This window comes from Asterias amurensis, chromosome 9 (assembly GCF_032118995.1).
Source record: "Asterias amurensis chromosome 9, ASM3211899v1".
NCBI lineage: Eukaryota > Metazoa > Echinodermata > Asteroidea > Forcipulatida > Asteriidae > Asterias > Asterias amurensis.
The window spans coordinates 13,700,966-13,717,307 of NC_092656.1; the positions used below are offsets into that span (position 1 = coordinate 13,700,966).

Consider the following 16,342-nt stretch of genomic DNA (forward strand, 5'->3'; position numbering starts at 1 on the left):
GGGGGGGGTTCCCAATATTTTTAGTTTTTTTTCTTCTTTTGCACAACTATAGTAGGCATGTAAAGCACACAAGTTATGCTTGGCTCACAAAATAAAAATAAAAGAAAATATAACACTAATGTTTTGAATATGAGAATCAAACTTTCAAACTAAAATAAGAAGTTTTGTTTAACTTTGGGGATGAAAAAAAAGAAAACAAAAATTTATTAGCACAGTCAGCAACTCCCTGGATGTCTATGTTACGTATAATTTACCACAACTACAGAAAATAATGGGCTCACAACTCCCATTTCAACCCAGCCGATAAGTACCGTAGTAGCAGAGTCTTTCTTTAAAGGCTAAAATGACTAATCTGCTATATCAAAATTTCCTAGGCCTATAACAATGGGGGCTTAACATTGAAAGTACGTATCACTAAATGTATCTTGGCACGATTCCTTCTTCGATTAATCCGTGCACGAATTCTACTAGAGTACTAACTTAGTATGGTCACAGCTAGCAGTGCGCGCACGTGTGTGAGATCGGACTCTGAGTTTATGCCGCGTGCATGCTACGTCTTCTTACGTTTTGGCATTGACTCACACCAAACTGCAGCGGGACTGTTAAAATGTGCATTGTGGGCCATCTATTGTCCGGGGATGGAAATTAACTCCCCTCCATGTTGCGTTAAAACTGCTGGTTTTTTGTTCTATGAATAAAATTATTTTGAGAAATGTAAAGGTGTGTAGTGTATTACAAACAGGGTGGTCAGTGAACCTTTACTTGGTAAGAAGCCACCCCCCCCCCTACCCCGGCTCTGCCGCCAGTGTAACCTACATAATTATGATGGTACCTGTAAATGTAATAGCATCCTCTTAGGTTTGATCTGATGTGGCAATATTGTGTGAAAAAATATGCCTGCATGTGATGTTGTTACTTGTGTGTCCACAGCATATTTATAGTTTTAATGAATGCTCCATGGTTTTAATGAAGGGTTTTGTAAATTTTGTTCTTTTTACTCTATATTGCCCTTTAATGTGTAACTGGTTTTTTTGTTTTGTTTTTCATGTACTAAATATTTGTACCATTGTTAAGTGGCCCTTTCAGCTACTAATGATGGTCATTTTGTTGTTTATACCAATAAATAAAAAATAAAATTAAAAAAATAGGGCCTATCTGATGAAAATGTGAGATCTGCTAGGTTTGGGAAAATAATTTGTTTTTTATACCTAAATTGAACACAGGCAGACAGACACATGTATTTGACATACATGTATAATACACAAGTGAAAGATTTAACCCTTGTACAACAGAGCAAAATGCTAGGTCGGTGGCTACTCAAAAATCATCATTTGCTACTCAATATTGTGTGCACAATTTTTTCAGTCAAAAATATTTTGCCATTCAAAAACCATGCTTGATGAAATCGTTCCCGCCTGTATAAGAATGGTTGTTTTGTTATGATAATTGTACATTATGCTAATCCACATCCCATTTATATATATCCTATATGAGTTCTATTGGATCCTTTAGGGGTACAACCCACACAGTCAATATTTACACAGTGTGCAGTCTCTTGTGATGCAACAACAGTTCCTCTAAAACCATTCAACATGTTCAAACAGTTTGTGTAGTGCCATGGCCAAATAATTCCTTGCAAGATACTATTCAAGAATTTGTGTACACTGTGACACAACCAGTGCAAGTATCATGTCAAGTCAGTGTGTTAATCTGGCTTGGCATGCTTGGTGATTAAATCCCTTTTTGACAAACAACAATAATCCAACACCACACATACAAGTAGACCCTGCATTGCTTTTATCAAACATAAAAAATTGAACGTTTCCTGTGCTTGGAAAACCATGGAGGTAGTTTTTTTAGCTTGTAAGGTTGACCATCTGTCTAAATGCTGTTACATGAACAGTCACAGTTCACATTACATAGCACCCCATACAAGTCTCCACTTGTACCCAATGCACTGGTGTCCAAAGTTATAGGCAGTAGACACTATTGGTAATTACTCAAAATAATTATTAGCATAAAACCTTACTTTGTAACGAGTAATGGGGAGAGGTTGATAGTATAAAACATTGTGAGAAACAGCTCCCTCTGAACAAGGAGCAATAAACTCCATGCTCTGAAGTGGAGTAGTTTTCGAGAAACAAGTAATTTTCCACGAATTTGATTTCGAGACCTCAAGTTTAGAATTTGAGGTCCCGAAATCAAGCATCTGAAAGCACACAACTTCGTGTGACAAGGGTGTTTTTTTCTTTCATAGTTATCTCGCAACTCCGACGACCAATCGAGCTCAAACTTTCACAGGTTTGTTATTTTATGCATATGTTGAGATACACCAAGTGAGAAGACTGATCTTTCACAATTATTGATAGTGTCCAGTGTCTTTAAAGGAAGATTACAGAATTGGTTTTTGCTAACAAAACAGTTGCTAGCAGTGTAAGCACTTAATGTAATCCACCATATACATAAACTGACAAACCTGTAGAAGTTTGAGATTGATCGGCTACTGAGCCACGAGAGAATAGTGAAAAACCGATGACAAATTTTGCATTGCATCGATGCCAAAATAAAAATAAATAAAACGCTTGCTGAGCGATTAACTCCAAATAAAAATGAATAAAACGCTTGCTGAGCGATTAACTCCAAACGCGAAGTTAGATTATTTATTTCTCATCAAATATGACATTTCAGACAGAAACATTTCAAGGGATGTTTTCTACATTTATCATTAGACCATGTAAGTTTTATGTAAATCTGTAATCTTCACGATTTTTGTTTCTTACCAATTCTGTAGTGTTCCTTTAAGAAAACCAATCAGTATATTAAACATTTTACAACATGAAAACTTTTTAAATGAAATTTGGTAACTAACTTTCATCTTTTCTGCTTTATAAAGCCAATAATCCTCTTCATCCATGCATACTGTACCATTCTTTTTTTTATATATATATATCTATTTCAGTGGAATCTTAAGTCAAAGGTTACCGTCTATCAGTCTAAAAAAGACATGTATTTTGAGTAGTGTGATTAAGAATTTTGAGTAATGTAATAACACAATTACACATGATTCAGGCCTGATTCATGAGAGTATTTATAGCATGGCTCATTGAAATTTACTTTTTGATATTGAACCTAATGATTGTTTGTTTTCCAGCATTTAATCTGGTATACTTTTGAAGGGAGATTTTTAATGGAGCCTTCTCCATTGTCGAATATTTTAAGAATTTCTCTTGTACTTTGCCTGGGATTTGCAATTTTTGCCATTTTAAAGGCAGTGGACACTATTGGTAATTACTCAAAATAATTATTAGCATAAAACCTTACTTGGTAACAAGTAATGGGGAGAGGTTGATGGTATAAAACATTGTGAGAAACAGCTCCCTTTGAAGTGGAGTACTTTTTGAGAAAAAGTAATTTTACACAAATTTGATTTAGAGACCTCAGATTTAGAAATTGAGGTCTCGAAATCAAGCATGTGAAAGCACACAACTTCGTGTGACAAGGGTATTTTTTCATTCATTATTATCTCGCAACTTCGATGACCGATTGACCTCAAATGTTCACCGGTATGTTATCCTAGATGCATATGTTAAGATACAGCAAGTGAGAAGACTGGTCTTGACAATTACCAATAGTGTCCAAAGTCTTTAAATAATGTTGTTTTTGATGTACAATTCAATGCAATTTTGCATCCAGCCAAAACAATTAATTTAATGAGCCATGAAATTATTATAAGAATAACCTACTAAATCAAGGTTGCATTTAAGTTGTTGCACTGCAAGTACCCTTTAATCAACCATAAGGACTTCTTACTGGTATGTAGCCATAGTATCACAGCTTATATGGTGAAAAAGCATGAACATGGTCTACTATGTATGCTGGTGGTATTTTGCTTGAACAAAATTTAAAGATGCCGGATTTAAAACAGCTCACATAAATTTATTACAGGGTAGGCCCCTACTTGCTGTTTTTTATGTCACCCAAAAGTGTATAAAGAGTTTAAAGACATTGGACATCTTTGGTAATTGCAAAAGACCAGTCTTCTCACTTGGTTTTTACTCAACATTTGTATGCACAAAATTTATACTCAATTGCTCGTCGAAGTTGCGAGATAATAATTGAAGAAAAAGCGCCATTGTTGCACAAGTTGATTGCTTTCAGATGCTTTATTTCAAGAACTCAAAATCAAATTCCGAGGTCTTTAAATCAAATTCAAATATTATATTAGTGAGAAATTACTTCTTTCTCAAAAGCTATGTTACTTCAGAGGGAGCCAGTTCTCACAATGTTTTATACTATCAACAGCTCTTCGTTGCTTGTTACCGAGTAAGTTTTTATGCTAAAATTTGTTTTGAGTCAGGTCCAGTGCCAATAGTGTCCAGTGCCGTTAAACTCACTGTAAATTGTACATTCAGGCTGGTTGATATAGATTGTACTGTATCTGATACTGTAGCGTCTAGTTTGAACCTCCATGTAGCTTGCTGTCTTATTATGTTCAATGAAGAAATGAAGGTGTGAATATCCATACTGGCCTATGCTTCCAGTACAAATTTACATTCTCTTAAAAAAAGGTAATCCTTACTAAGAAAAAACTGCCTTGCCCTTACCAATTAGGCTGAGAGAGAACACAGAAGTTCCTCATACAAATAGTCCAGGGCCCACTTTCATAGAGCTACTTATTAAAGGCAGTGGACACTATTGGTAATTGTCAAAGACCAATCTTCTCACTTGGTGTATCTCAACATATGCACAAAATAACAAACCTGTGAAAATTTGAGCTCAATCGGTCATCAAACTTGCGAGATAATAATGAAAGAAAAAATACCCTTGTCATACGAAGTTGTGTGCGTTTAGATAGTTGATTTCGAGACCTCAAGTTCTAAACTTGAGGTCTCGAAATCAAATTCGTGGAAAATTACTTCTCTCTCGAAAACTATGGCACTTCAGAGGGAGCCATTTCTCACAATGTTTTATACCATCAACCTCTCCCCATTACTGGTCACCAAGAAAGGTTTTATGCTAATAATTATTTTGAGTGATTACCAATAGTGTCCACTGCCTTTAAGCAGCAAATGGTGCTTTTAAAACAATTTGCTTTTAAAGGGAAGGTGCACTATTGGTAATTGTCAAAGATTAATGTTCTCACTTGGTGTATTATGGTGTATCTCAACATAAAATAACAAACCTGTGAAAATTTGAGCTCAATTGATCATTGGAGTTGGGAGAAAAAAATGAAAGAAAAACAACCCTTGTTAGGAATAAAAGTAAATATTTAAGTGAGAAATTATCTCTTTTTTAAAAACTACGTTACTTCAGAGGGATTTGTTTCCCACAATGTTTTATACTATCAACAGCTCTCCAATGCTAGTTACCAAGTCAGTTTTAAAGTTAATATTTGTTTTGAGTAATTACCAAACGTGTACCTACATGTATGATCAGGATATCAGTCACAAACAGTATATTGGATGGAATTTTGGCTGGTACCCTAATTCTGGTAAACATAATGTTGTTGTGCTTAGCTACATTTTGAGCCTAAGCAGCTGTATGAAATTGGGCCCAGAAAGGGCCCAATTTGTATCAATATTTTTATCTTGATAAATTTTCTCTTGGACCAACTTTTATCAATATTTTTATATTGTAATGCCACATTATTCAGCTTCGTGCTGCCAGTTGGATTTTTAATCAAAGTGAATGAATGAATGAATGAAAAGGGCATGAAGAGTTTTTAAATACCTCAAATGAGCAGCCTGGTTTGTTGTTGGCCTGAAGGATGCGCTGAATACTCTCTGCTGCCCTCACTGGTACAGTACTCTTCTCAACAACAATCTTATCCGTATCAGCGATCTTTGCTATTCTTCTTGATGCATTCTCAATGTACTTCAAGTCTGGAGCTCGTCCCTGTATTAATAATCAAATGAAAACTAACTTGAACGTGGACTCACTTTTTGGCTCGCCAATCTGGGCAAAATCCATTGTGGCGTCCAGCCCAGATTTCCCCTAGAATAAATTAAAATATTACTCACTGTGCATTGATCTCAGACAAGGAGTAGAGAAAAAAAACCACAGGTAACAAGGCCTTACAACTTTGCCCCATAACATGAGCAGTTTGGAAACCTGGCATCACGTCTGAAGCTTGCACTTAAAAGCAAAGGCCCATAATTTAAAAACACAAATAATTTCGCCCTTGAAAAAAAAGAATTGAGCTCTAAAGGCAGTGTTTACAAAATGTATGTGTTCTTTTGGTAATTGCCAAAGACTACAATCCTCAAAATGAGGTTTTGTGTAGCCCAAAATATCCATAAAATAAACAAACCTGTGAAAACTTGGGATTAATTAGTCATTGCAGTTGCAAGAAAATAATTAATGAAAAATACCTTTGTTTATCTTTCATGATTGAAGCTTTTCTCAAATTCCAATTTTGGGGTGTAATAGTACTTCTATAACTACCGTACACTACTTCAAATGGGGGTAGTTTCTAAACTTCCAATAACAACAACTCTCCCGTGCTAATTACCAAGCAAACGTTCAGACATGGCCATTGCTTTAAGAGTATTTACCAAAGGTACCGTATACATGATATGTACATCCCTTTAACAGTATTGGAAATGAGAATATTTCTTTGTAGGATTTATGCTGGTATTTGTGATAGTATTAACTTTGTAATCCATTAATGATTTTAGAGGCAGTGGACACTATTGGTAATTACCGTACTCTAAATAATTGTTAGCATAAAACCTCACTTTTTAGAAGCAATGGAGAGCTGTTGATAGTGTAAAACATTGTGAGAAACAGCTCTCTCTGAAGAAATGTAGTTTTCGAGAAAGAAGTAATTTTCCACGAATTTGATTTCGAGACCTAAGAATTAGATTTTACGGTCCCGAAACCAAGCATCTGAAAGCACACAACTTCGTGTGACAAGGGTATTTTTTCTTCCAATAATATCTCAACGACCAATTGAGGTCAAGTTTTCACAGGTTTGTTATTTTATGCATACATGTATGTTGGGATACACCAAGTGAGAAGAATGGTCTTTGACAATTACCAAAGGTGTCCAGTGCCTTTAACTTTTCAGATGAAATATGTTTTTACCTAAATATTTATTTTATGCCCATAATAAGCAATCCCGTTATTTTCCTATAACTTAGGATCGGTCGCGTTGGTCTTTGAAAAGCGTTTTGTAACCGTTTGTTATAAAATCGATATGGTTAGAAAGATGTTGTTAAAGTAGAATACAATGATCTACACAAATATGCCTCGAAATTGAGTGGTTTGCGTTTTACCTCGCCGACAAACACGGTCGGCCATTTATGGGAGTCAAAACTTTGACTCCCATAAATGGCCGACCGTGTTAGTTTGCAACGTAAAATGAATACCGTGCAATTTTGAGTGATACTTGTGTGGATCATTATATTCTACTTATAAAACATCTTTCCAACCATATGCATTTCATAACAAACGGTTTCAAACGCTTTTCATAGACCAACTCGTCTGATCCAAGGCAACGTGTTCCTTTAAAGAGTTTAAATCAGAGAACAGTACAATTTTAATGAAAACCTGTTCAAACATGATTTACCTTTCCAAGACCAAATGTTTTGGTGGGTGTGTTGACAGAGATAAAGATAAGATCAGCTTCTTGTATTGCAGTATCAATATCTGTTGAGAAGAACAGGTTCCTACCACGGCACTCTTTGACCACTTCTACCAGAGACGGCTACAAAATCAGAATCATAAGAAATGATACATTGTGTTTACATGCATCAAACACAATTGTTATGACAAAAGACTTGTGTGTTGCTGTTGTTGGTGGTTTTTTTTTTTTTTTTTTTTTTTGGGGGGGGGGGGCGGCAATTCCATAAACTTTTGTTACATTTTTAGTCACTTTTACACTCAACTGGTTTCAAATGTCAGCATGTGACTGCTGATGAACACGAACTGGAAAACTTTCTTTGAAAAGCAGTAGTTAGTTTAAACTTTGGCAGCTTTTGTAACATAAAAAGGACACGCATAACTTTGTGGAGGTCTTGATTCAAAAGTCTGCTCATACTAGACATGCATTGGTGTCTAAACTATTTATTTGCAAAAAAACAGTGACTGTCCTGCAATTTTGACCAAAGCAGAGTCTTTCTAGCTATCCATCAACAGAGAAACAATATAGAATGCTTGAGATTGCACAGTAGAGCTTTTAAAACCAAGAAAACATTCCAACGACCTTGTTTCAATTTAGTTGTTTCAGCCAAACATTAAAGAAATAGTCCAGAATTTTTACATTTTGAAAAATCCTGGTGGGGAGAGCCCTGCTTGACTTTTTTTTTCATTTGATGCCTTACAAACTCATAGGCTAGCATAGGCCTATTACTTCATATTTTGTGGGGGGTGAATCTTCTTTTTTATAATCTTCAGTTTTATTTAGCAGATTTAGGGTTTTATTTTCGGTCTAAATTTAATGGTCTGTTGAGGTTTTAAACTAGAAGTACATGTATGTGTCTCAAAGGTTATCGAAACCTCTAAAGTGATTAGGCCTACAAAGTGTTTGGGTACTTTTTACACAATGTCCACAGACTTACATTAAACTTAAACAGTTTGAAGATATTGGTAGCAGAAAGCTTCTCTTGAAATATTACTTGCTGAGGTGCTGCAGTTTTTGAAAATTTAGTAAAAAAATCACAACAATTATTTTAGTGTTAGTTTTAGCATACGTACAAACGTATTAACCAGTTATGGTATCTAACCATAACAATACGTTTTTACATGCAAAATAATTACTACAGCACCTCAGCAAGTAATATTTTAAGGGAAGCTTTCTACCATCATTATCGTCAAACAGAGCAAGTTAAAATAAATCTGTGGACATTATGTTTTGTGTTAAAACAAAGTACCCAAATCCTTTAAAACGCTTACATTTGTTTTTCCCAATCTGCAAATTATGAATAGCTCTGGTAACAGATAGTTGTTCATACCTACATGTACCAAGTATCAGTCACTCACATTCATGTGAAAACAAACTTGTATCAGATTACATCCAAATTGTTATTGTGAATGTGTCGAGTCATATAAAGAAATTTAGTTTATGGAATTTTGAAAGTAATCTGAAGATTTGAATCTAGCTTTAGGCTTGTTTGGTAAAAGGTGAAAATAGCATGCAGTTCACAATACATTCCCATCGCCCATTGCGTACAACCTGCAGTAAATTTGTAAAATATACATATATGGTCTATCTCAAAGGTTTTCCCAATTAGCCCTAAACATGTTAAATGCAACAATATGCACCAAAATGGAAATAGTTGTTGTAATCGTTGCATTTGGCAGTCAACTCAGATGTCATTCTTTGACTGAATTTATTACATTTAGCAGTCAAGTGACATCATAGGTTTGGGTGCTCCCAATGTACTATCTGACTTAAGGCCCGGTTCCACTGCAGCGATAACGAGAACGATATCGATAACGACGCAAAGAGAACGCATTATATTGGTTGAATGAGCGTGTACATACATGTATTCTGCGTGGAGCAGTTCAACCAACACAATGCGTTCTCCGTGCGTCGTGATCGTTATGGTCTCATTATCGCTGCAGTGTGACTCGGCCTTTATATCTGACTTATAACATAGGCCTAGAATAGGTATTTTAAAAGAAAAAATTGGGAAAAGTATAGAGAAGTTTGTACATTGTATGAGGATAGGTAAGAACCATAACTCAAATCATATTAAACAGTTACAAGTCACCACTACACGTGTGTGCATACATGTGTTGAATTTAGCAGGGCAAACACCCTCCCTTGCTCAATCCTAACAAACATGCCTACACAATGCAAACAAAAAATCCATGGTTGCATTTTATTTGGCAGGGTAAGTAGAGGGACCCTAAATGGTAATTAGTTTCTGTTAGACTCTGCTGGGTCAAAACATAGACCATTAAAACAAATTGCATTTATACACTAAAGCCACAAGTCATTTTGGTTGGTGAGCAGTTTGCATTTAGCTGTTTCTATTTTTGTCCTTTATATCAAAAAGCAGGAGTTAATTGTTACATACATGTACTCCAAAAGTTAATGACCACAAAATCTAATCTCTTTTACAGTGTTTTTTTTTTGTCTAATGGTCCAACTGACTGATCGATCACAATTCATTAACTAGTTACTACAATATGTTAGCTGTTTGAAATTTACAGGTCCTGGAATTATTGAAATGTTCAAAAAATGTCTACCTCGTAAATAGGAAGATTGAAGTCTTCTGAGTTCCATTGGTCAATACGTTCTTGACTCAAGTCAACAACTGTCACTGCCACCTCTGGACACTTGTAGGCTATGACTGTACATGTTGGTCCACCAACATAACCTGCTCCTATACAACAAACCTTCTTGATAACCATCGTTGAACAGTGCTCTTTCCACAGTTATTTACTTCATGTAGCTCTCTGTCAACATTCAAGAGTAATGAAAATGGATTTAGTCAAAGCTAGTTTTAGTGGCTGGTTCATATCAGTACAAAGAAATTTTGGGGAATAAACAATTTGACATTCAGTCACCAGTTTATAAGGGATTTTCATTCATTTTTTTAACAGATGTTGGACTTTACGTTTTTTTTTTTTTAATATTCCTCTCAAGGAATTGCTATCTGAATACTAAAATTTGACCTTTAAGAAAAATGTCCCAACCGCGCAGGAAAAATATAATACACACTCTAAGAAACATTACTACACTACAGTAAGGCTTCTCAGATTCAACTTTGGGGCATAGAAACTGATATCTGTTTGCATACAACATTACTGCAGAGTGAAATGTTTTTCTAAATGCTTTGAAAGCTGCTTTAGTGTAGGCTTCAACCCAATTTTATTTATAATGGCCAATAATTTTAGTCATGACTACCAAACATACATTGTATATAATTTTAATCCTCCCTTTTAAAAACAACAACAACAACAACAGAGAATGATGCCCTACCACCATTCAACAAGGTGATACCCTTGGAAATTAGGAAGAAACTACGATCTACATACATCTATGTGGGTTCATCAACAAAAGTAAGTCCCCTCCTCAACAGTTCGTCATAACATCGTTAAGGTAAAACATTTTACCAATACAACTAATTAAGAAATAATTCTATGACATGTTTCCTAAGTGTTGTTGAAAAAATGAAAGATGTCCATGAATTCATGGCTCAAATGGAAGACCAAAACTACCCTTTTCAAAAGTCACAAATTTGCAGGCCAGTAACGCGTGTATCCACTACGCCTGTCAATGACCGCCCAGCACCGTCATCATGGCATGGCAGTCTACCTCCATGGTCATGGTGTTGATCAGTCTGGTGACACGCTACTGTGGGATGGCATTCCACTGATATTGCAGAAGATGGGACAGGTGAGCCAGGTTGCTGATGGCGTTAAGGTGGGGATATGCAGATCGCTTCAGCAAGTCCGACAGGGATGGGATTGAGGTCAGGCGAGCTTGCTGGCCACACCATTCGCTCAATGCCTTCACCAGCCAGGAAAGCAGTAGCTACAATGTACTCTCCCTCTGTGTGGTCGGGCATTAATGTCATCCATACATACATGTATGTACACAAATGCTCCACCAAGGGCTGCAGCAAGTGGTGCAACATGCGGACACAGCACTTCGTCAACATATCGTTGGGCTGTCAGGTTGCCAGCAATCTGCACAAGGGGTGTTTTCCTGGTAAGGCTTATACCACCCCACACCATGACACTCCAAACACCATAGTCTGTAACTGGTTGAACACAGCACTCTTCTCGTTTCATCGGTGAACAACACAACACAACCGTGACTTTTGAGAAAGGCAGTTTTTGTCTTCCATTTTGAGCTCATTCAGCCATAAATTCATGGACATCTTTCATTTTTCAACAACACTTAGAAAACTTGTCATAGAATTATTTCTTAATTAGTTGTATTGGCAAAATGTTTTACCTTACGATGTTATGTTATTGCTGAGGGGGGACTTACTTTTGTTGATGTGTTTGGATGAGGAACGGTGTGCAGTGCTTCCAGTACTGTGAAACACTAACAATGTGCTCTGCTTTTTTATTATTTTATAATATGAATTTGTGCAATTTTGTTAAATGCAAGTAAAAAATGCATATATAGAGAAAAAAGGTGGGAGGTTCAGATGCTCTCAACTAACAAATCTAGTTGGTATTCCTCCCTCTTTATACGATCAACTACAAATGTACACCTTCAAGAAAACACCTTGCAATTGCACCAAGTTCGTCATTCCTTCAACAATAAAGCTCTGGTTAAGAAAAGGGCACATGTGTTTAATGCCAAAAAGCGTTCGCTTTTAAATAGTGTCCGCTGAGTATGCGCAGTGCTTGTGGACACCGGACCCTATTTGGCATGTATTACATGCCAAATAGTGTCCGGTGCTAAATAGTGTCCAGGTGCATGTATTCTGAAATTCCTGTACATGTATGCATGCATACTGAGTTAAAGGAACACGTTGCCTTGGATCGGTGTAGTTGGTCTTTAAAAAGTTGTAACCATTTGTTATAAAATGCATGGTTAGAAAGATGTTTTAAAAGTAGAACACAATGATCCACACAAATATGCCTTGAAAATGCGTAGTTTTCCTTTTACTTTGCGAACTAACACGGTCGGCCATTTATGGGAGTCAAAAATTGACTCCAATAAATGGCCGACCGTGTTAGTCGATGAGGTTAAAGAAAAACCATAAAGCCTATAAGCTTGCCAGGCTCTCCATATTTTGCAATTTCTTTGTATTATAAGTTTTGTTTTATTTACATTGTTAAATCTTATCTGAATGACGTCTTGTCAGCTGAGAAGCAAGACGTTCCCAGTGATGTGCACACGTACTAACCGCAGACACTATTTAGCAAATTTACGTGATCAATGTGACATCACAAACGCATGACCAATCAGATTGCAATATGCTAATGAGCAGACAGTATTGATCAGCGGACACTTTTTGGCATATCGTCACCGTTTTCACGAAGGGGCAATTTGTCCCCTGCAGCCAAAAATGTATGTTTGGAGAAAATCGCATTTGAAGTTGTACTAATTTTGAAATCACTGATTGGTAGACTTTTTAAATTTAATCTTTGAAATGTTTACATATATCAGGAAAGTAGCGATCTTTAATCATACATGTAAATCTGTTTCCAATTTTGTCCCTAACAGTTCAATTATGAGTAATTATTCAATTAACAAAATTTTCTCTTCGTGGAAACTGTACAAAACGTGGTCTGTGTGCAGCGCGTCATGTTTAAACAAATTGGCTGTTCGTGAAAACACAAAAGCTGGAGCACCTACTTGTTTCGCTGTGCAAGGGGAAAAATCCAAGTGTTAGTATTAGTAGAGCAATACACAAATTGGCTGTTCGTGAAAACAAAAACACAAGTTGTGGCCGTTTGGGGTGCGCACATAAAACATTACAGGTCAAAGGTTTTGGCCCTTCATGATACTGCAAAAAGCCGAAGCACTCGTTTTTGAGGCTGTGCCAGCCGTGTGTTTAATGCACAAAAAGCAATTGGTTATCGTGAAAACGCAATCCAGTTTCTTGAGGTTTTTGTCCTCACCATCTAAGCATACATATCTAAGAAACTAGCTGGACGCCTTTTTTTTAGGTTATAAATTAAAGAATTGTTAGATATACCATTGAACAGTTGAACTAATTCAAAACCACAAAAAAATCAAAAAATGAGTTTTTTTATCAATTATTTTACAATATTGTCCTGACGTGAAAACGGTGACGAAACGACATCGCACAAGCATTCCAGCAACAGTTATTTTCCAGCAAATTACTGGAAAATTAAAGGAAAACCTCACCCAGCAGTATCTCAACAAATTTAAGTTAAGCCATCCCTTCCACACATCAAAATTGATTGTGCACGATTCCCGAATTGTGCACTAATACATGTAAGCTGTTGTGTCTTTTCAGACATATTTTTTGTTTGCCGGCTTTAATACGAATTCCACTCTGCCGTCTCCACGTCCGTCACCAACGATGCCATTGCAGCAAGCGACAAGTCTTGCAATTGCATATCCTCTGACAGTTTCGCTCTTCCTATTGATGGAGAGCGCATCACGTTGGGATAAACCTTTGATAATGACCACCAGTAAAAATTGTTGAAACATGTTGAGACATGCGAGCTTGCACCTGTGCTTATAAAGACAGTTTCTTCAATCCTATTGGTCGAGAGCAACGGCTGGAACGGTTGTGCCACATCACGCAATACGCGCGACGGGCACAGCATCTCCTTATAAGGAGTTGTTTACTCTAGGCCTTACCATTTCATAGCTGGAGGGGTGTTGTGTTGAAATAAATCATTGAACAATTACAATTTTTGCATTTATTTTAGATTTTGACTAAAGTAAAAGTGTTGATGTTTTTTGACCGAACGAAAAGGTATTTATAATATATGAATGGGAATCAAAGTGATAATTGATAATAATTTACCTCGACTTTGTCTCGGTAAAATTATCAAGAACCAGGCCTCGGTGCGGGTTTAAACAACTAGTTGAAAACCTCTTCACCACACACCTTCACCTCTTGATTCCCTTATTATAACACAACTCACACACACAACCTACACAACACAGAGTAGGCCTAGTTAACTAGTTAGTATAAACTGATTCATTGACTAAAAAAGTGCCGATATTAAAGCACTTTCCTCCTCAACGCTCAACGATAATTTACCTAAATTTAATTATTATATGACCCCGTTGTTTAACAATAACATTATAGGAATGAAGACGTTTAACCATTTAACTTACCACACGATGAACAATTCGTGATCTTTTTAGGCATTTGTTTGTTTACGACGGATGCCCAAATTCTACGTGCACCCTCCTTCGAGCTTGGCCGGCTGCTTTGAACTGTGGCGATACGAAAAACTACACGGAGTTTTGCACATGTAGTTGAGCAAATTAATTCTTTGAGCGCAAATAAGTTGTTCGCGCAAGTTCAAACTTAACTGCGCAAGTTCGAGCAAATAATCGAGGAAGTTTGGAAATTGCGCACACTTTTTTCGAATATGCGCTGGCAAGTCTTGAGCGAGTCTCACAAAATGAGGGCGCCCTTTAACTTTACACACAAGAAAGTTTGTGACTAACTTTTCTAACGTTTCTGCAAAATGCAACAGTGAACTGGGATAATCTACTAAAGTTGCAGGGGGCAGGGCTGGCGCTATGTGCGTGAAAATGTTGACATGGTGTAGGGGGATGTGTTTAGTGCAATCACTTTCCTGCATGGGTTTCACTGAATAAATAAAGTTTTCGCACAGGGCCGCGCCAAATTAGTTTAAAGATCTACGTCAGATTTTTGGCCCCAAACATTAAAAAATAGATTTTTTTGAGTGAATGGTATTTCAAAGAGTATCACCCGCTCTGACGAAAAAAAAGTTTAACTTTTACTTTTTATGGTCAGGAACCATGACAAAAATCCAAAACGTTTCTTTTAAAACACATAAGAATTAGTCACGTGATACAATTGTCGGGATCCCGACAAAAAACTAATTTTGAGCACTTTATTTTACTGCTATTAATAATTGGCGGACTTTTTCGAGCAATGGCTCAAATGAGAGCTTGTAACTTTCTTGACCCCCATCAAAATACCTATTGAATTTTAAATCAAAATTTTTTGGTCAAATCGGCCAAAAATCTGACATAGCTTCTTTAAAGGCAGTGGACACTATTGGTAATTGACAAAGACCAGTCTTCTCACTTGGTGTATTTCATCATAATGCATAAAAAAAAAACTGTGAAAATTTGAGCTCAATTGGTCGTCGAAGTTGCGAGATAATAATGAAAGAAAAAACACCCTTGTCACACGAAGTTGTGTGCGTTTAGATGGTTGATTTCGAGACCTCAAATTCTAAACTTGGGGTCTCGAAATCAAATTCGTGGAAAATTACTTCTTTCTCGAAAACTACGTCACTTCACAGGGAGCCGTTTCTCACAATGTTTTATAACATCAACCTCTCCCCATTACTCGTTACAAGTGAAGTTTTATGATAATAACTATTTTGAGTAATTACCAATAGTGTCCACTGCCTTTAAAATAAAAAGAGCTGTGAAAGAAATGCTAATAATAATTTTGAGTAATTTATACCTGTCAAGTGCCTTAAAATGTTAAGCTTGGAATTAACAAATCTGGTTAACGATCATGGCACTGGCCATTATTATTATTATTATTATTATTATTATTATTATTATCAATTAATAATTATTTGCTTTTTGTAGTAGTTCCCCCAAAAAGCTGCACAGCATTAGTTACCAGAAAAAGTAGGGCCGTTCATAGACCCAGTAACTTGGGCGCTGTGTTCCTTTTTCGAAATTTTGACGTTTTCTGCTAGTATGACAGAAAAATTTCAGCATTTC

General features: G+C 36.4%; 1 protein-coding gene across 1 annotated transcript in view; it reads right to left on the reverse strand.

Moving 5' to 3' along the window:
- LOC139941366 (UDP-glucose 6-dehydrogenase-like) overlaps positions 1-14,832 on the reverse strand; it is a 31,122-nt gene extending 16,290 nt beyond the window's left edge. Inside the window, exons 1-4 of the mRNA XM_071937824.1 lie at positions 14,738-14,832; positions 10,198-10,407; positions 7,571-7,708; positions 5,731-5,895 (exon numbers count right to left, since the gene is read on the reverse strand). Of these exons, the coding sequence (XP_071793925.1) occupies positions 5,731-5,895; positions 7,571-7,708; positions 10,198-10,362 (468 nt within the window). The 5' untranslated portion in view covers positions 10,363-10,407; positions 14,738-14,832. The remainder of the gene's footprint in view (positions 1-5,730; positions 5,896-7,570; positions 7,709-10,197; positions 10,408-14,737) is intronic.
- Between the last annotated feature and the right edge of the window lie 1,510 nt (positions 14,833-16,342).